Below are 21,017 nucleotides of genomic sequence, written 5' to 3'. Positions count from 1 at the left end.
TTTTAAGATTGCATACTGGTAAACTCTGTTTAACAGTGTTACAAGAATTGGGGTGGTTTCCATTTCAGAAAAAAAAAAAAACATTTCACGCTCTCTGAAGCAAGTACTCAGAAATCAGGTCTATGAGATTTCACTTGCTGAATGCCCCCAGCATTTGGGGGGACAATTTTGCCATTTGAATTCCACTCCTATATAGTTGTGGGATGCAACCTTGTAACAGGATGGTTAATAGATTCCCAATCATAATTATCTAGCGAAATACCAAGATGGGCTCTTGAATGACTGATACTGAAATGCTCCAAGCTGAAAACATCATTGCTCCAGTGCTACAGTCTAGAGCAAGAACAAAATGACCTTAGAACTCAGATGTCCCAGATGGGCATTTCTGAATCTAAGCTGTTTTCTGTTATTTCATTCAGCCTTTGACTTGTTCAGTTTGGGTCAGAGGAACTGTGTTTGTTCTTAAGACAAATGCAAGTCACAGATGAAAAGGCATGTTTTACTTTGAATGAAATTAACGTTTATTTGCTCTGTGCAAAATTACTTTCCATTCCAACTTTGTTAAATAACCTTGACGATAAATGCAGACACTAACATTCTTCTGATGTCTTGTCTAAGACATATTTAAAAATGTGCCCAACATTTATAGGGAAACCTTCTGGCCTTTTCCAGGAAGAACTACTTCTGGTAACCAAGATAATCTGATCAAACTTATTTGTTATTATACTTAAACCAATACAGAGGCAATAATTATATAGTTAAATACTGAAAAAATTACTCGGCTCTGTAGAGTGATTGCTTGGGTTCCATGTTACTACCAAATCTGGCTTTGATCCAAAATTCAAACAGTGCCTATGAATACTCTGTAATCTCACAGACAACTCTGCTTATTAGTGTTAATATTTCTTCCATTTTTAATTTAGCAAAGGGAACAAAGCAAGGTTGTCATCTCTGCTTTTTTACATGGATTTTAAACTCTTAATAGCACTTATTAGTTGAAAGATAAGAGAGAGGCTGTGTGGAACATAATGCAGCCTTATGAGCTGACAATTTATTACTTTGTTACAGATCCATCTTCTCCAGTTTCTGTTCTTATTGGCTTTCTAAAGAAATTAAAATTTCCACTCAATACAAAATCAAGTCAGAATTGATGTATGGAGTGTCAATCTGAGTCTATTTTTTCCACAGTTTGGATTGTTCCAGGATTAATCAAATACTTGCATATTAAATGATTCTAAAGTATTGTGGAAATTCAAAAGGCTAGACATTGGTTCAACAAATGGAATCAGATCTCTCTCTTGACCTTGATGAGCAAAGTGACTATGATAAAGATGAGCATTCTTTCTTGATTGTTGTAACAAGTGCAAGTGATCCCTTACACTTTTGACCATATTGTGGTTACATTTAAATAAGACATTGTTGCAAGTTGTATGGCAAAATAAGAAGTCACAGGCCTGATTCTGAATCTATGTTGACTTCAGTGGAATTGCTCCTTTTTTTGCACGAGCGTAAGTGAGATCAGAATCAGTGCCTCAAGGGAAATTGGAGAGAATTTAAGTTTCTAAAAGCTAAATCATTTCTCTAAGGGCTAGATTGAGTCATTACCCTCACTCTAACTTTCCTGGGGTGAATCCATGAAATTGTTGAAGGTGGGACAAGTACATGTGCCTCTCTTGCCAATCTGAGTTATAACAAAAGCTGGAGCTTCTGTGTCAGAAGGCTTGAAGCCAGACTGAGCATTCTAGGCCATGCCAGTTGGGAATGCAGGATTGAAGGGCCTGTATTTCTCCCCATTCTTGTTCTCTTGCCAGTTTGCCACTAAGATTGGTGGACCCCTGGGGGATGCTTTTCACCCACCTCCTGTATTCTCCCTCAGACTGACATGAGTGCAGGGTTCAGACACAAACAGCCTTGGCAAGATGCACAGCCACATATTGCAGGCTAATGTAAATTAAAGGCATCTACGTTAGGCAGGGCTTCTGCACCTTTGTATAGTTAACATGAGTGGTGACTGTGAGATGGCTGTAATATTTGGTTAATTCACCTCCGTGGGTTTCCTTTGGAATGGGTGTATAGTGAAAGACAGTTTGGGGAGCATCTCTACCTCCTTGTGCTGAGTGGAGGTTTGGGATAGGGGAAGATTCCCACCACATAGATAAATATATAACATGTGTTTCATTTACCAAGAAGATCTGTATCTGCACACAGGCACACCAACTTTTGGATTATGTTTAATTTTGTTGCTGTTATTTTTTTAGTTCTCAGATTACCAGAATTACATTGTAAACAGCTGCGTAAAGGAGAATCCAACAATGGAAAGGTCCATTGCTCTTTGTAATGGTATCTCCCAGTGGGTGCAGCTCATGGTACTCAGTAGGCCAACACCACAGCTTCGGGCTGAAGTGTTCATCAAGTTTATTCATGTTGCACAGGTCAGTTTCACTTTGACTTTTTTGTGTTTGCATTTTCTTTGAAGCACTCAGCCCTTTAATTATTCCTCCTTCACCACTACTTGTACTCTCCAATGGGGTCATCTGGGAGGGAGAATTGGCAGTGGTCTCTGTTTTTTACCAAATGCTCACATATCACCTTCTCTTCAGTGGCATAAGTCTTCTCCCTGGAGGCCTATAATGCTGACCTGTTTGCCCAAAGCAGCTAGATTTCCTTTTGAACCATTCAATACTTTTCCTTCATCTTCCAGCGGTGTCACTATTTAGGGTATGTCTACATTGCATTCCTCTTTCGAGAGCGGAATGCAAGTGCAGACACCCAAAATTGCAAATGAAGCACGGATTTGAATTTCCCACGCTTCATTTGCACAATCACGGACCGCCGCTTTTCCGGAATAGCATCTTTAGAGACAACAAATGTGGTCCCTCGTTTTTTGAGAAGCAAGGGTTATTTCAAAGGAGGGGATTTCTGTTGAAATAACCCCGCGGGGACCGCGTTTGTTGTCTCAAAAGACGCTATTTCAGAAAAGCAGCGGTCCGCAATTATGCAAATGAAGCACGGGAAATTCAAATCCGCACTTCATTTGCAATTTCGGGTGTCTGCATTTTCATTCCTCTCTCGGAAGAGGAATGAAATGTGAACATACCCTTAGAGACCCTATTGCTGGAGAATTACTCTGATAAAGAGAACAATGCACCTGTTCAGAAGAATCTTGAGTCTGAACATGATTAAAATCTTACTTTTGCACTGAATAGAGGTGTCCTTTGGAGATTCCCCCTGCTCGCAGGAAAAAGAGACTTTTTGTGTAAAGAAAGAGCTCACCCACCACTCTCAACCAATGCTCGATTATAAAAATGGAGTAGGATTGTTTAAAAATGGTTGTGATGCTTATAAGAAGCGCACAAAATCTTTTTCAGGGGAAAAGGCAATTCACCATGTTTATTGCAAAAACAGCGCGTGCGCATGCTCGCACGTGCATGTCCTGCAGCTGGCATTATAGTGGTGCTTCTGGCCAGCATAGTGACCAGTTAGGCTGGGTACAAGGAAGGAGCCGGGTTCTGTCTGCTAGAGTCTAATCCTCCAAAATTGTCTTCATAGGACTAACCTAAGGCTTTATGGCTTCACACCCCACTTTTATGGTTTTGATTCCCAACTTTAGTCTATGGGCTTTGCAATGTCATGTTAGAGTCATGTAATTGTTGATAGGTGTTTACCTCAAGGCTGCTTCCGTTGTCATGCTCCATCAGATCCTGGGAGTGACTGCAGCTGGTTTATCTCATTCACAGATCTCACTCACAGGTGTATGCCTTTTGCTTTAGAGTCAATTCTGCCCCTCTTGAGCCATCCTGAGTTTGACGGGTGCCTGAGTTCACACCACCTAGTTATCCATGTTGAACATCTGGTGCTGGAGTCTTCTGTCTTTTGTCTTCTCACATTCCTCAGTTACACAAAGGACAGTTCATTTTAGAGAAAGCAATTTCTCTTAGAAAGGAACAGGCAGGATGTTCTTACAGACTTAAAAAGTTAAAAAGACGATTTGTAAACAATTTATTACTAACTTATAAACAATTTCTTACTAATTTATAATCCCAAATATAGAATACATTTTAATAACTATCAGTTGCTATAAAAAAGCTTGTGAAAATAGATCCATATAACGTGAAACAAAGCTATAAAATGAAGCCTATGTAATGACTACTATGACGGGCCTACATGGTATCTAAGTATGATGTGCTAGAAAGGAAACTGTTAGGAACTCCATAGAACCTATGGTACCCAGAACCCCAGCTAAAAATGAGAAAATATTTAGGATGTATTACATTTCACAATTTCAGACCCTAAGTAATTGCTGTTGTTTATCAATACAGAAGCTCCACCAGTTGCAGAATTTCAATACTTTAATGGCTGTTATAGGAGGCCTCTGTCACAGCTCCATCTCCAGACTCAAAGAAACAAGTTCTTATGTTCCTCATGAGGTCAATAAGGTCAGTATGGCTCTCATCAGTATCATAAGCATACAGTATAGATTGGATAACATTCAGACAAACAATTTTTAATGTTTTCCCAATTACATTTACAGATTAAAAGATTCCGAATATATGATGATGGAAATGGGGGAGGGAAGTGAGGGGAAATTAGTGACTTTAGGCTGTATATTTAAGGCTATCTAGTTAAAAATCAGCTCACTTTGTGAAGCTAAAATCTGAATGATTAAGTGCTTCAGAATCGGAAAATACTGATTAATTGCTTTTTGAAAATAGTATGAAATGACAGTAATATTTGTGTAAGCAGTTGTATTGTAGGTTTCCTTTGAAGCCAAAAGATTTAGACTGTTAGAGTTACTTTGTTGCTTGCTGGTTTGGCTTTTTGGAGAATAAATGCAAGTCAGTGAACAATAACATGGGCTGTCCCCATACCACCTGAAGAGATGACAAGGTTCACATGAACAAATGATGAACAAAGAAAATGCAATTAATTTTGCTACTTTGTTTTCTTTAGGTGTTTAATGAAATGACAGAACTGCTCTCATCTTATAGGAATTATGACAGTTATCGACGTGCTTACAATGAGTGCACTAACTTTAAGATCCCAATCCTTGGGGTCCACCTGAAAGACCTAATCTCCCTTTATGAGGCCATGCCAAACTACTTAGAGGACCAAAAAATTAATGTGCATAAACTGCAATCTCTGTATAACCACATAAATGAATTAATACAACTCCAGGAGATGATCCCTCCCCTAGAAGCTAATAAGGATCTTGTTCATCTGCTCACGGTAGGTTTGTAAGATCACAGAATCACATCTTATTTTGAATGGCTTTTCACGCATTTCTCAAGGGTTTAAAGCTAAATATATACTTTTTTACAGCTAATATTTAAAAAAAAAATCACAGGATTTTGGGGGCATGGTAGGAGTTGTACAGTAGTCCCAGTGAGGACATGAGTTAAAAAGAAAAGTAGTGGGAGCTAAAAGGTTAGCTTAACTTACCTGGCAGCATAGGAAGAGGTGGTTGATAATACAGGTTGTTTGGTTGTCTGCTTGGGGTTATCTCTATGGGATGGAATGAATACATTTGTCTCTGCTCTTCTACATTAACAAGCACCTCCTGCACACTTTCACTAAGGAGGCAGTAATTAGGGGCAGAGTTGCCTTTACTCCCTGGATGCTCTGGGAAGGATAAAAGATGCTAGAAAAGTCTTAAAAGTGCAGTGGAGAGGTTTGCTGTGCCTGTTATTCATAGTAGTTGCTGTGTGCTTCAACATGAGAAAGGGGAGGCATCATGTGATGCTGTTGGCATAAACGTACCTCAGTTCTGAGGGATATCGCACTTTTCTTTGTGAAGCTGCTAGATGGTACCAGTAAAGATTGTCTGCAGTTAGCGCGTGTTGCTGGTGGTTCTTTCAGAAATGTCTACTCCAGGACAAATGTTACTTCTACAGCAGGGACAATATCCAAGTTAAGTAAGGGATATGGATGGTTCTTAATAGCCGTGTTTTAGTCACAAATGATTAAAGGTCTAGAAAAGCTGACTTATGGGGGAAGATTTTAAAAACTGGATTTATTTTAAAGAGAAGACTGTGAGAAGAGACATAATTATTTTCATACATAAAAAGTTGTTACAAGGAGGAGGGAGAAAAGTTGTTCTTAACCTCAGAGGATAGGGCTAGAAATAGTGGGCTTAAATTGTAGCAAGAGAGGTTTAGATTGGACTAAGGATGTCAAAATGTGGTTACTTTTTCCTAACCGAGTAGTTGTTAGATTTTTTTTTATCGACTACTAGATTAGTCGATAAAGATCGCCATTGCAGCGCTCATTCCGGCTTGCGCCGGGTCCCAGCAAAACAGTGTAATGCTTGACATGTAGAGTGGCGGGGGGGGGGGGGGGGGGGGGTTATGAGGGCTCACCCATTGCCCACGGGAGCAGGGACTGACCTGGCATCTTTGCGCTCCAGGTGCTCAGTCCCTTAATATTTCAGATCTGCAGCTGGGAAGGTGGGGGGAATCTCCATAAGTGAAGATTTTTAAGAGCAGGTTAGACCAGGGCTACTCAACTTTGGAAGCCCCAGGGGCCACAGTGATACTCACAGCACATGCCAAGGGCTACAACTTAAGTGTGGTTGCATATACATGCAAATATATATGCAAATAGCTTCTTTCACAATGACAGGCATGAATACAAAGCACTTCTCACAATGCCCCGGCACTTCCTCCCTGGGCGCTAAAAATGTTGATATCCTATACCCATCTGTTCCAGCCAGCTCCTCCCCGCCTGCTTGCATCTTTCAATACTCACCCCACCTTGGAAATGCCTCATCATTGTGGAGCGTGTTCCCAGAGGAAGCCATGTTCAAAGGATCCAACCCGCAGGGCACTTGTTGAGCCTCATGTAAACCAAACCTCACTGTGGGCTGCATGTGGCCTGCGGGCCACGTGTTGAGTAGCCCTGGGTTAGACAAACACCTGCCAGGGATAGTCTAGATAATTCTTAGTCCTGCCTTTGAGTAGAGGGGAGCAGACAAGATGTCCACTCAAGGCCTCTTCCAGCCTGTATGATTCTAAGATGCTAGATGCTCCTAGAGTGTTACAAAACTATGACGAATTTTTAATACATATTTGCTTTTCCCCGGTTGTGCTGTTTATTTTTAGCAGCTTTCAATTTAACAAGATGGGCCAGTTTTGCTTTCAGTTTACAGACCCTGTTTCAGCAAAGCAATTAAATACATACTTCAAGCAGAAAGTAGCTATATCACTGGGACTGCCCGCGTGCTAAGGATGTTACATTTAGATTAATTAACTAACAGACTAGGCGATGGGATTTCCATCAACAATTCAATTAGTCTATAAGGGCGCCTCTGCCTGCTGGGCTCTTGCTGCAGTTCAAAGCGGAAGCCCCACAGGGAGCGCAGGGCCAGCAGAGGAATACTGGAGCTCTTGTACATAGCAAAAGCAAAATCGCAGCAGAAGCGGCACAAGCAGAGACTGCTTCAGACCATGCTCATGCTGTTTCCTACTGTGCCTCTATCGCTCCTCTTATTTACTAGAATATTTTCAGAAACAAAGGTGAAAGGGGATGCAGATAAGTTCTTTTTAAATTCTTGCATATCCGGTGCAAAAACAGCCCCTTTTTAAATAGTGGTAACACCAGGGTTCTTGCTGTGAATAAGCAATCCCTATCTTCTGGCTCTGGCATGTACTTACCCTGCTTTTTCTGATCCCAGCTGGATTTGATTAATTTGAAACTGCAGATTTCAAGCTGACAGTACAGACTGAGGTGAAGGGCAATAGCATGAAGCTTAAGTTCCCACAAAGCAGCGCAACCACATAGTTTCCCATTAAGCCCCATGCAGGGCTCAGGGATGCATCAGAGGATTCCTCTTCGCAAGCACTGAAGGTGTTGCAGCTGGTAGGGTAGTGCCTCTCCCTACTGTCCCCAGTAGGGAGCAGCCATGGCTGGTGGACAAGTGCCTCTGCCTGCTGGCCCCAGCAAGGAAGCTGCCATGGCCAGTGAGGAAGCACTCCTCCTTGCTGGCCCTGGCAGCTCTGTGCTAGTGCAGGTGGGGAAGCAGCCAACACAGCAGGTCGAGCTGCAAAATAGTCATGTTCATACACACTAAGGCAGCACCTCTTGCTACGGTTTTACAGTCTAAGTATGTGATGAGACAACAGGTCATACAACAACCAGTGTGGGGGACAAAAGGGAACAGCAAAACAGGTCTCATTATTGCCAGAAGCAGTGGTCACAGAACACCAGCTATTTAGGAATGTGCTGCCTAATTTCAAAGCAAAGTCTGCAGAGATTAAGTCTGCTGCATTAATGTATCTACTGGTCACTCTTTCTTGACTGACAGCTCAGGGCACCTCCATGCACTGCTGCTTGACAGCCTTAACCTCACCCATAGGAGGGGAGGGGAGAGGAGAGACAGCCTGTCACAGTACTGCAGCAGCAAGCCTCTGAGCCCAGGTCAACACTTTTGGGCTTGTACTAAAAACAGCTGTGTAGGAAGTGCCTGTTCCAGCTGCCCTTTCCATGGTCTCTGGGAGAATGGTTTTTGCAGGCATCTCCCCAGAACTGAGCATGTTAAGGACAACATGTACTTCAGAACGTTCTTTCTGATTGACTAGCTGGACCCAGCCTGGAGGGCGAGGGAATTGCTTTGGTTGCATGGCCCTGGTGGGCACTTTGGGCACAGTGGAGGGACAGGTTGGTGAGGCGGTAGCTGATGGGGTGGCACCGTGGGTCTATTGTGCAGCACAGAACGGAGTGGAAGGGGCGGGTGCGTTTGGACCCTTCACACACACCCTGACTTCTGCCCATACAGATACAGTACTTATCGAGTGGGGTAAAGTATTTTTCTGATTTCTATAACAGGCCAAAGGTAGAGAGCCCCTGAGAAACCAATTAAAAATGGATTCCCCTACACGAGGAAGAGCATATGGAAATCAAGAGATACTATGTCATATCCACAGATAGCCAACTCAGCAAGAAACTCAGTAGTCCTTGAGAACAACTTCCCCAAATATGTGGATATCTCAGTAGTGCTAAAAATGACCTATACAGCTTCAATTACTTTTCTCCTTTTTTTTTTTTTTTTTTTTTTTTTTTTTTTGGGCATGCAGTGGGAAGGGGGGGTGAGGAAAGAAAAGGTCACAGAAGTCTGTGGGAGCCATATCCATTCGGAGAGGCTAGTTAAATATAAGTCTAAAGAAAGAAGTAGTCTGTGTGTGGCATACTTGAATAAAATCTATATTGAAATTAATTCTAAATAATTAGAATATTGAGAAATAAATTTGTTGCACAAAAACCTAATTTTGGACTAAATTTTTTGGATAGTTATTAAAGACAAATCTACCAAAATAGAGTTTGACTCACAAATACAGATAGGCAGACATCTCTCAGGGATGTAATAGAACCACCATTTTAATATCATCGAGAAAACAGATTATCAGACCACTTATTAACTCACACAGTTAGATGCAGATAGCTGATTGTGCTTGTGTTCGTTTCTCAGGCAATGGAGACTACAGACTGATGTTTGGAAATGCGCCCGTTTCAAATTGCTATCAGCAGCCAGGCTTTGAATGCATGTTCTCGGAATGCATGTTTTTGTAGCACAGCCTTTAACAGTTAGTTCACCAGTAAGTGGCAGGTGCACCAGAAACAACTAAACCCACAGAATAACAGCAACTGCTTAGAGACTAATCTAGTTCTGTGTTTTTCAGCTGTCACTTGATCTTTACTACACTGAAGATGAAATATATGAGCTGTCATATGCACGAGAGCCAAGAAGCCACCGAGCTGCAGTAAGAGTCTTTCCAGAACCTTAACCTTAACCTTGATTTAACAACATATTCATTTCATCGGTGGCAGACACTTTGGTTTAGGCTATGGCTCATTAAAGAAACAGACATGTTTGTGGTATATTGTTAGAAACAAATAACACAGCGTGAAGCAAAATAGTAATATCTCTTTTTATGGGCCTGCGTCTCCTCTCATTCTGATGATGCCAGTGTAACCCCATTTATTTCAAATGATATACTTGAATTTAATACAGCCGGTCCGCGACTTACAAATGCATCGACGTACGATCAGCCGCACTTATTACCAGCCTCCCATTAAGCACGGCCCGGACTTATGAACAGCGATCCATACTTACGAACAGCGCAGTCCCATTGAAATGAATGGGGTCCGACTTACGAACACATCGAGTTACGACCAAGTGCTTGGAACGTAACTCGTTCGTAAGTCGGGGACCGGCTATATGTGGTGATTTATACTAGCATTAATGACAACATCAGGCCCCTGAGTTGTCGCATTGATAGTGAATTCTAATTCCGCTATAGCATCAGACCTCTAGTAATTCCAACAATCTGCCCCGGGGCATTTTTATAATTTATAAATTTTACTTTTTTCAATTTTTCTTTTTATAAACATGAAAAAGAAAGCAGCTTACCATGACACTCAGGGCATGCAGAATGTTAGTCACTTTGTTAGCCCGCTCGTTGCCTTTACAAAAGAGAGATTTGTTGATGCTGAACCAAGTAACAGCACCCTGCCATTCCAGTTGGTTAGCCAGCCAAACAAATGCCTTAGGACTCTGCCAGCCTTTATTTTGCCTTACAGGTAAAACTTGATACACCCCCATTTCCAATCCCCTCCCCAGAAGAGCCTTCACCAGACACTGTCACCAGATTCTCACAAAGCTTACCAAGTCCACTGACTCCAGAGAGACCGAATAGACCAGCTCTTCTGAGGATTCACACTTTTACTGTAATATTAGAGCGCTGAGATGAAGTTACAGTAAACCCAAGAATAAGTTTATTAAAAGTGAACAGGCTTAACTGAAACTGCAAAGATAATAGAAACAGAAAATGGTTACAAATGAAAGTATAGCACTTTCTGGTGACTAAGATTTAACTTGACAGGCTGCCATCCTTGTTTGAGTTTCTCTCCTAAAGTTGCCCCTCAGCATCCTAAACCGAGAATCCACGAGTCCGAAAGGCATTGGCATCTTTGCTCCTTTAGTGATGAATGCACAAAGCGTCCTTCCCCACCTATGTTCAAGAAAACCTTTGAAAAGTATTCTTTACCATCGTCCCCAGTCAAAGTTCTTCTCTGCTAGCATGCAGAAGTCATGCCATATTATCTTATCTATGCTAAGGCTGTTTTCTCATCCTTCTGTTAATCTGCTTTTCCTGTTGACTTTTGTTTGGCTTTTACAATGCTGATTAGAGACCTAAGGCTGACAGATAAATCAACATTCCATTCACTAGATAAACTTTATCTATCAGGCATGCCTAGTTTACACATATTTTCAGTATACACTCACAACTGTCTAATGGTGATGACCAGTATGAAAGAAGTATTTTTTTCAACTGACACCTGATGCAATATTCTTTCCAGAGAAGCACAATGACACCAATCATAGAATCATAGAATAATAGGACTGGAAGGGACCTCAAGAGGTCGAGTCCAGCCCCCCGCCCTCAAGGCAGGACCAAGCTCCACCTACACCATCCCTGACAGATGTCTATCTAACCTGTTTTTAAATATCTCCAGAGAGGGAGATTCCACCACCTCCCTTCGCAATTTATTCCAATATTTGACCACCCTGACAGTTAGGAATTTTTTCCTAATGTCCAATCTAAACCTCCCCTGCTGCACTTTAAGCCCATTACTCCTTGTCCTGTCCTCAGAAACCAAGAGGAACAAATTTTCTCCTTCCTCCTTGTGACACCCTTTTAGATATTTGAAAACCGCGATCATATCCCCCCTTAATCTTCTTTTTTCCAAACTAAACAAGCCCAGTTCATGAAGCCTGGCTTCATAGGTCATGTTCTCTAGACCTTTAATCATTCTTGTCGCTCTTCTCTGTACCCTTTCCAATTTCTCCACATCTTTCTTGAAATGTGGCGCCCAGAACTGGACACAGTACTCCAACTGAGGCCTAACTAGTGCAGAGTAGAGCGGCAGAATGACTTCACGAGTTTTGTTTACAACACACCTGTTGATACAACCTAGAATCATATTTGCTTTTTTTGCAACAGCATCACACTGTTGACTCATATTCAACTTGTGGTCCACTATGACCCCTAGATCCCTTTCTGCCATGCTCCTTCCTAGACAGTCGCTTCCCATCTTGTATGTATGGAACTGATTGTTCCTTCCTAAGTGGAGCACTTTGCATTTCTCTTTATTAAACCTCATCCTGTTTACCTCTGACCATTTCTCTAACTTGCTAAGGTCATTTTGAATTATGTCCCTATCCTCCAAAGAAGTCGCAACCCCACCCAGTTTGGTATCATCTGCAAACTTAATAAGCGTACTCTCTATCCCAATATCTACATCATTGATGAAGATATTGAACAGTACGGGTCCCAAAACAGACCCTTGAGGAACTCCACTTGTTATCCCTTTCCAGCAGGATTTAGAACCGTTAACAACAACTCTCTGACTACGGTTATCCAGCCAATTATGCACCCACCTTATCGTGGCCCTATCTAAGTTATATTTGCCTAGTTTATCAATAAGAATATCATGCGAGACCGTATCAAATGCCTTACTAAAGTCTAGGTATATGACATCCACCGCTTCTCCCTTATCCACAAGGCTCGTTATCTTATCAAAGAAAGCTATCAGATTAGTTTGGCATGACTTGTTCTTCACAAACCCATGCTGGCTATTCCCTATCACTTTATTACCTTCCAAGTGTTTGCATAGGATTTCCTTAATTACCTGCTCCATTATCTTCCCTGGGACAGACGTTAAACTGACCGGTCTATAGTTTCCTGGGTTGTTCTTATTCCCCTTTTTATAGATGGGCACAATATTTGCCCTTTTCCAGTCTTCTGGAATCTCCCCTGTCTGCCATGATTTTTCAAAGATCATAGCTAAATGTGTTAGGTGCAGTGAGTTTGTCAGGCCTGATGGCCGATGCTGTTTCATGACCTTGATTTCTTTGCTTCTAGGTATTGAGGTCTTATAAAGTCACTCATAAGTTTTTTTTAAACTGATCTATTGTTAATCAAAATACATAGGGTGTAATGTAGCAGTACTGGGGAAATTACTGCTGTTCCTGGTAAATGGGTTGAAACAACAATAGTGTAAAAAAAAGGGGGGGGGCATGATATAAAGACTAACAGCTGTTATAAAGGAAAATTATGCATCATCAATTGCTAGTAGAAAAAGCCTGTGACCAAGTCCTTCACAAAAGACTGCTGAGTAAATTAAATAGTTATGGAGTGGGACACGCAATATTGTGAGGAAGCAGAAACTCAGATTAAAAAAGAGAAATAAAGTGGTCACTTTGTTTTATGGCAAAAGTTTAACAGGATGCCACGGCTCCATACTAAGACAGGTGGTGTTCAATATATACTTACTGAGCTGCAGCAAGGGGTAAAATATAGAGTAGCAAACTACAGATGACACAAGTTTTTAAGCTAATCAAGACAAACATCATGTAAGGAATTGCAGAGTTAGCCAATAAGGGTGGATGAGTAGGCAACATGATGGTAGATTGGTTTGTGTGTGTGTGTGGGAGGAAGGAACAACAAGGGACTGTACCTTGGCAAAAGTAATTTGAACTACTTACCCACCTTACTGAGCTCTGAATTAACTGTAACAACACCTTAGGGAAAAGACCTAAGTATCAATGTAGATAGCTCAGTGAAGATGTTCCTCTTGGGTATCTAGTATTGACCCTGTCAAGAGACAGGCTACTGGGTGCACCACTTTGATCCTGGCTAGCCATTCTTACACATCTGTTAGACAATGGAAAGAACTTGGATATTGAACATATGATGAGATGGTAATAAGTTTTTATGATGTTTATTTTTAGCCATTGACACCTTCCAAACCACCTGTAGTTGCAGACTGGGCCTCAGGCGTAGCTCCAAAACCTGATCCAAAGACAATCAGCAAACACGTTCAGAGAATGGTAGATGTAAGTGGCCAAAGTACTATGTATATTTGATTATGTCTTGTATATAATAATAAAAGTAATGATTAGCTGCAGACATCTTCAAAACTGTACTGAAAACCAGACATCTTCAAAACTGTACTGTGCCTGTTTGTAAACAATGTTTAAAACATTGCATTGTTTGAAAGTTGTTATAGTAGTTACAATCCCCTCAGAGGTATCATCGAACTGCACTGCTACTTAAACTGGGGTTGCAAGTAGTTATTGTTTAGGAGACTAAAATACTCAGATTACCCAGTTCAGCACACATTCATTCTCTGCAAAAGTTAGTATTGATGCAGTGTATTTATCGTAACTGGGACCTGAGCATTCTGAGGTGGTGATCAAAGCAGGAGTCAGGCCAGGTCACCTACCAAGAAGTCAGTCTGAGACCGGCCAAAAGGCAAAACAAGAGTTAAATGTCAGAAGGCAATCAGGGTCAGGTTGCCAGGAAGTAAGAAGCAGAAGATTAACATGAAGAACCACATATCAGGAACCAGAGTTGTGCCAGTTCAGGATACCAGGAAGTGAAGCCAGAGTAGCAAAAGCAGTCAATAGCAAAGTGGATCCTAGTTCATAGACAGCTTCCTGTTCCTGTGCTGGGTTTAAATAGGGCTGTGGATCAATCAGCTTCCAAAACTGGGGCCTTCTACTTTGAGAACAGTTAGCAGAGCTGTGGCGGGCAGGGTGGAACCTGAGAAACTTGAGTAAGCCCTGTTAGAGATGTTAAAACGGTTAACCAGTAAACAAACTATTAAGCACACTGGTAAGCTTGAGGCATACCAGTATGCTTAATGGTTAACTGGACCCTGCCAGTAATCTCCAATGGCATCTATCAGTAGTAGGCTGGGGCAGCCCTGGCTACGAAGAGGCCATCAGGACCCCACGGCCACGGAGGGACTACACAGTCATGGTAGGGTTGGGTAGCAGGCCAAGCAACAAGCCCAGAGTTAAAATGGTTAAATGAATGAGCGGGATTAAAGAGCTATGGTCCATGCTAGTGTTTCACATGCTTTTCCACAAATTGCTTAGCAAGAGTTTAATGAGAGGAACTTTTAAAATGAGGATTTAGGACCTAATTCTGCAACCCTTATATTTAATAGAGCCCTGCACAGATACAAAATTGGTACCGATTGAACCTCTCTCATCTGGGACTCTGTCCGGCAACATCCATGGTCCAGGAGGACCACAATTGTTGCTAGAGCAGACAGCTCCAGCCGCAGAGGTTGAGTGTGGCTGGGAGCAAAGCTGGCCTGCAGCCTGCAGGGCCAGTGAGCTGGGGATTCCTGGGAGCAGGTGCCACCCTGTGTGGGGCAGGAAGCAGAGCCCTGGGAACAGGCGGGGGGGGGGGGGGGGCAGCAGAGCCAGGCAGGTGAGCCAGAGAAGGTCACGCCTCCAGGTTTTTCTGGAGTAGCAGCCAAGAGGGAAGCCCCAGGAGAGCGCAGATGCCTGATCTCCCCAGGACTGGTAAATTCCCTTGTTCAGGACCACTCTGGACCCAAGGCTGCTGGACAAGAGAGATTCATCTTGTATCCACCATCTGCAAAAATGATCTACACATATCCACATCCACACATCCCCAGATGCAGATACCTGTGGCTATAAAGCTGATATCCACAAATTTGCAGGGCTCTATTAATAGATACAAGTAGCCACATCATCTTCAATTGTGCTACTAAATGGCTGCAAGGGTTGCAGAATTGGCCTTAATTCAGCCTGGTTTTTAAGTGTGTGGGCAGTTCAACTGATGTCACTGGGACTGCCCATGCACTCAGGGTTAAGCATGTGTGCTTAAGGATTTTTCAGAGTTGGCCACCTACAAGAAGGAAACTCTTGGCTTGTATACACAAGTTGTGCAGGTGCTAGTTGTATTGCAGTCATTAACTCAATCCCTTTATTTTGATTGAGTGGCTTCACATTGTTGCACTTGCACAGGTGCAGAAATCCTCACTAGTGGTGTGCAGTCTTGCTTGCATGGAGAGGATTTTAGTGAGCATTTGTAAGGGTTGGAGAACCTGGCATCCCAAACTGAGAGAGTGGCATGTGGTGATGTGTGAGAGAAGGCAGAAGACACCAAGCAGGGAAAGCAGAAGAAATGGTAAACAGTGTTTGGAGTGGAGCTAGAGTGATATAGAAAAGGGAAGGACACTTCTGTTCTCTCCCATAGCTATTTCTGCCTGGTTTCAAATAACAAAGGGAGCACGCACTGACAATCAAAAGGAAGCTCCTAAGCTTAGAGCTGCTCTCTTGTATGGCAGGCACTGACAGACAACCTTGTTTTGGGTGAGTTTTTGAGCTCTATTTATGCATACATCTTGCCCCCCAGAGTGAAGAAGTCTGTTCTCTACTTTTAGGTTTAGACACATGTGCTAGGCATTCTAGCCCCTTTGGCAATCCCAAGAAAACTCTGAAAGATTGGCAATGGCTTGCTGGGCTGGTGTCTTGAGCAAGTGGGACTTTTGGGAGTATGTAAAGCATCTTAAAGTCACAGTCACTTTGGAACAAGCTGATGCCTAGACATGGAATGCTAAAAGGTCACCGCAGCTCAGGGAGTCAGTGACTGCTGCAGGGTAGGCTAGAGGTGGTAGGATTACTTGAACTGATGTACATTCGTGTCTGTGGTGCTACTCCATTGACTTGACACTCCCTCCAATTTAGAGCTGCCCCAATAAAATAATCTGAGCAACTATTTTGGTTTTATTACCGAGATCTAGCTCTGGGAGATTTTGTGCACACACACACATGCCTGCTCCTGTTTTAAAAAGGTGGGCTATGTTGGTGCAGTCCTTGTGAGTAGACCTGTCCTTAGTGGTTTGGGGATTGGGGGGGGGGGGGGGGGGAGAAGAGAGGGACCAGGTGTGAAAAACAAAGGGATTTGTGGAAGGGAAGTGTCAGTGGGATTGCATATGCTATGGGCCAGTACAGAATTGCATCCGTGTTGTTTGAATTTATCTTTTGGTTCGACATATCCAGAATGTACAATGCTTCCATAGACTTAAGCAGGGTAGCCAGTGAGAGAGGTCCTGGCACTGTTTTGAAGAAACCCTTAAAGCTTATTTTACACTTAATAACAGAAGGAATACATGTTTTTGTCTGAGATGCTAATATATTTTGAATTTAATTTTTTCCCCAAAAAGTGAAAAGTAAGTTGTCTAACTTCATTATAAATTTTTCTTTTATTCTTTTATCTAGTCGGTCTTCAAAAATTATGACCATGATCAGGATGGATACATTTCTCAGGAAGAGTTTGAAAAGATTGCAGCCAGCTTTCCATTCTCATTTTGTGTCATGGACAAGGACAGGTGTGTGTCCATGAACCTAGTTTTACATTGGTTTTTGCATGTGAGCTTTGTAACAGATAGTGGCATAAGAGATGTTAAAATCACCCTCCCCTCTCTGAAAATGAAAGCAGAAATGTAACTCAAAAGCTCCTTCTTAGTGGCAAATTACCTCACCCATCTGCAGAAAAAAAACCAGTAGTCTGCTGTGAGACTCCAATAGGTTGCATAGACTGATTACACTTCAATTTTCTCCAATGTCTTAAAGAATATTTTATTGAATTGAATTCAATAATATTAACAGTATTGAACATTTTTCTAAAACTTTATCTAGGAACAAGTTGTATTGTCAAAGATAACGTAGAAAAACAAAATTGTTTGATGTAGCCTAGTGAAACCTATGGTTTGACCAAATAACAGACATTCGTGTTAACCAAAATGTTCCTCAACAAAGAAAAATGCAGCGGTAGTCATTTGGGGTATGTCTACACTGCACACTACACTAACTGCATAATTATTCTGAAATAGCTTATATCAAAATAGCACGCCTACACTGCACAGAAGCCTCAAAATTAGTCCTAGGTGGGCTTCCCTAATGTAGACGTGCTACCTCGATTTAGAGGCACTGAGGAGGAATAACTTAGAATGGCCCTGGTGAGGGGCTATTTTGAAATAGCGGCAGTGGAATATCGGCACACACCTTATTTAGAAATAGCTATTTTGAAATTATTTCAAAAAAAAAAACCGGAATGGCTGTGTAGATACTTGCATTGTTGTTTTGAAATAACGATGCAATGTACACACACTTTGTGTTTCTCTGGCCTGCCAAAGATTAACATTAGAAAGCAGAGAAAATTAAAACTTGTTTCTACCACTAATACCTCGTGGGTATTTTTCTTCCTCCTATGAAAGGGCACACCTTTCTAACTCTAAGCTAGAGATTGTAAAGGACAGTGTGACTTCCTGTTGGAAGAAGTTATTCTATTGGGGTTGTCTAGATTGGCAAGATTTTGCACAAAAGCGGCCGCTTTTACACAAAACTTGCCAGCTGTCTACACTGGCCGCTTGAATTTGCGCAAGAGCACTGACCTTCTAATGTAAGAATTCAGTGCTTCTTGCGCAAATACTTTGATGCTCCCACTCAGGGATAAGCCCTCTTGCACAAGAATACTTGTGCAAAAGGGCCAGTGTAGACAGGCACCTTAATTTTTTGTACAAGAAAGCCAGATGGCTAAAATGGCCATCGGAGCTTTCTTGCGCAAAAGCGTGTCTATACTGAACACGGATGCTTTTGCGCAAAAGCATCCGTGCCAATCTAGACGCTCTTTTGCAGAAATACTTTTAACAGAAAAACTTTTCCCTTAAAAGTATTTCCGCAAAATCATGCCAGTCTAGATGCCCCCTTGCTGTTTTGTATTTTATTTTTTTGCTTTTTGATAGTTGCACAGTGGTCTCTGAAGCTGTTATGAGATGGCCTTTCATATGAAGCAATTTTGTTTAGTAACAAACTGCATTTTAATTCATAATTAGTTTCTATAGAATCCATGACCAGTTTTGCCAGATTGACTGACAACTCCTACCATCAGAAGTGTGAGTAGGAGATGATGTAGTTTACTCTCCTTTTGCTGCTGAAAAGCAGAGACCCAATTAACCATCTCTCTTGTTTATTTGCAGGGAAGGTCTGATTAGCAGAGATGAAATAACAGCTTACTTTATGAGGGCTAGTTCAATCTATTCTAAATTAGGTCTTGGCTTCGCTCACAACTTCCAGGAGACCACTTACCTAAAGCCCACGTTCTGCGATAACTGTGCTGGATTTGTAAGCTTATTTTTAAGTACATTATATTCATATTTATTGGCATAATGGTGTTCCTTCAGTCTACTAAGCAAACATTTATCATCTAATATTGAAATTGTAGGAAAATATGCGCATTTAATGTTACTGACCAGATTTCAGTATTTCTCTTTAGCAGTGTTTTTGTTTCTTTAACATTGCTCCTTCTCCCTTGTGTTCTTCTGGCTGTCAAGGCAGCAGGCTTTCACACTGCATCACTGTCAGGCAAGAGTTTCAAAGCCTGCTGCTTCCTGAGGTTGTTGGGACTGGCCCCACCAGACCTGTTTCTTGTTTAGCAAAGGAAGACTGGGCTAGCTGACTTGCACTGCTCTCTGATGACTGATTCCTGGGATCAGCATCATGCTGCTGTGGGGTGATTCTTATGTGTTAGTGATGGCACCTGAAAGTGTCTCAAGCTGGAGATAAGGCTTTACAAAAGTACAATAGATACGGTCTGTAACGCCCCTGCTACTCCACTTCTGGAACCTCTCTGCAGATCAGCAAAGACAATTGATTGACAAGAAGTAGTATCAGGCCTCAAAACAATGAGATGGGCTTTGGGGATGTGAAGAAGCAGGTAATTTCATAATTGTGTAGTTGATAGAATTATATCGACTACATGATTAGTCAATAAGGGAAGGCAGTTAAAGCGAAGTCCAGGACCTATCCCTGCTGTGGCTCTGCATTTAAAATGTAGTAGGAGCCTGGCAGGCAGGCAGCTCGTCTCAGACTTGGCTTGCACCAGGTCTGGAGCCACTGCAGCTCTGCATTGAAATGCATATAGATGATAGCATTAACCAATAAGCTTTTGTTTATTGGTTCATCAACTATACTATTGCATCCTTAGTGGGCTTTTGTCACATTCTTATGCTGGGAGGGGGTCATTCTACATGCCAGATTTTAATGAAATACTTTAACGCAAACATGTCTTTTTTTCTTTGTGCCTGAATTTCAGCTGTGGGGAGTTATTAAACAAGGCTATAGATGCAAAGGTAATTACTACTTCCTCTTCTGTTGACTTAATGCACAGGTGTGAAGGTGCCCTGCAAAATTAAAAATATGGTTGTAGCTGGAGGGTACATTATTTTCTCTAGCCCCACTTCATTGCCCTCTAAGACGCAGATCCCAAGGGCATCTGTTGGCAAAGGAAGCCAGGACCTCAGATCTGGAGAAGGAGCAGGTGATCCCCAGACAGTGTGAAGTCATAACAGATGGCCCTAGCTCTTTGCAAATCCCCACAGGGTCTGTAATGGAGACTCCTGTTTGATAGGGAGACAAACACCGGCTTTCAGCAGAACTATTTGATGCGCTCTACAATGGAAATATTGCAGAATTTTCCTTTCCTGCATACACTTCAGTAGGCTTTTGCATAGGAGAAAATAATATGACTTCAAGATTATTAGACACTTTGACTAGTACTGCTATAACATGTTCTGCTGTTGTGATATCTTTGATACAAAAGTGGTTCGATTAGTACATTGCAAAAGTTGGGTACATTTACCATTCATTTGTGGTTTCATACCATGCCTTATAGAACATGTAAGACGACCTCTGCAGTTTCCTGGGGAGGTAATACAGTGTGGGAACAGCTCTCAGATGCTGCAGCAAAACCACTAACTTCTACAAACCTTGTTTTACTTGTTTACAGATTGTGGAATGAACTGTCACAAGCAATGCAAAGACCTGGTTGTATTTGAGTGCAAGAAAAGATCCAAAAGCATGACTACAGATAACAGCCCAACCTCAGCCCTCGCTTCTAGCCTCTGCCCTGTGGGAGTCAAAGAACACTTCCACGGTGAGAGAGGTTCAGACAGCTAAGATCAAAGTAACTGCTATATAGGACCCCTCTTTTAGTCCCTCCCTGAACTTGCTGATTGAATAAATTCTAGTATTTATTAACATATTAACAGTTGCTAGAGCCAGACACAAGTAAACCTGGCTCTGGGTGCACCCACTACTATCCCCCGCCTGCTTGTTAATTCAGTAGTGGTCATTTCCT

The 21,017-nt window shown here is 41.9% G+C and overlaps 1 protein-coding gene and 1 long non-coding RNA gene across 5 annotated transcripts in view; one reads left to right on the top strand and one right to left on the bottom strand.

The window, feature by feature from the left end:
- RASGRP1 (RAS guanyl releasing protein 1) overlaps nt 1-21,017 on the top strand; it is an 85,978-nt gene that overhangs the window by 47,505 nt on the left and 17,456 nt on the right. For all 4 annotated transcript variants that reach the window (XR_012903418.1, XM_075927038.1, XM_075927040.1 and 1 more), the window contains 9 exons: nt 2,259-2,432; nt 4,320-4,436; nt 4,951-5,226; nt 9,672-9,752; nt 13,787-13,891; nt 17,099-17,208; nt 18,859-19,003; nt 19,974-20,010; nt 20,667-20,813. Coding sequence is in view for 3 of the 4 variants with exons in the window: in XM_075927038.1 (XP_075783153.1) it covers nt 2,259-2,432; nt 4,320-4,436; nt 4,951-5,226; nt 9,672-9,752; nt 13,787-13,891; nt 17,099-17,208; nt 18,859-19,003; nt 19,974-20,010; nt 20,667-20,813 (1,192 nt within the window). In the remaining variant the exon portion in view is untranslated. The remainder of the gene's footprint in view (nt 1-2,258; nt 2,433-4,319; nt 4,437-4,950; nt 5,227-9,671; nt 9,753-13,786; nt 13,892-17,098; nt 17,209-18,858; nt 19,004-19,973; nt 20,011-20,666; nt 20,814-21,017) is intronic.
- The window catches only part of LOC112547395 (uncharacterized), a 151,143-nt gene that overhangs the window by 119,423 nt on the left and 10,703 nt on the right, over nt 1-21,017 (bottom strand). The window lies entirely within an intron of this gene.

Source organism: Pelodiscus sinensis, chromosome 4 (assembly GCF_049634645.1).
Source record: "Pelodiscus sinensis isolate JC-2024 chromosome 4, ASM4963464v1, whole genome shotgun sequence".
NCBI classification, from domain to species: Eukaryota; Metazoa; Chordata; order Testudines; family Trionychidae; genus Pelodiscus; species Pelodiscus sinensis.
Note: the sequence above shows the minus strand (reverse complement) of the source record. Positions and strands in the feature narration are given on the sequence as shown.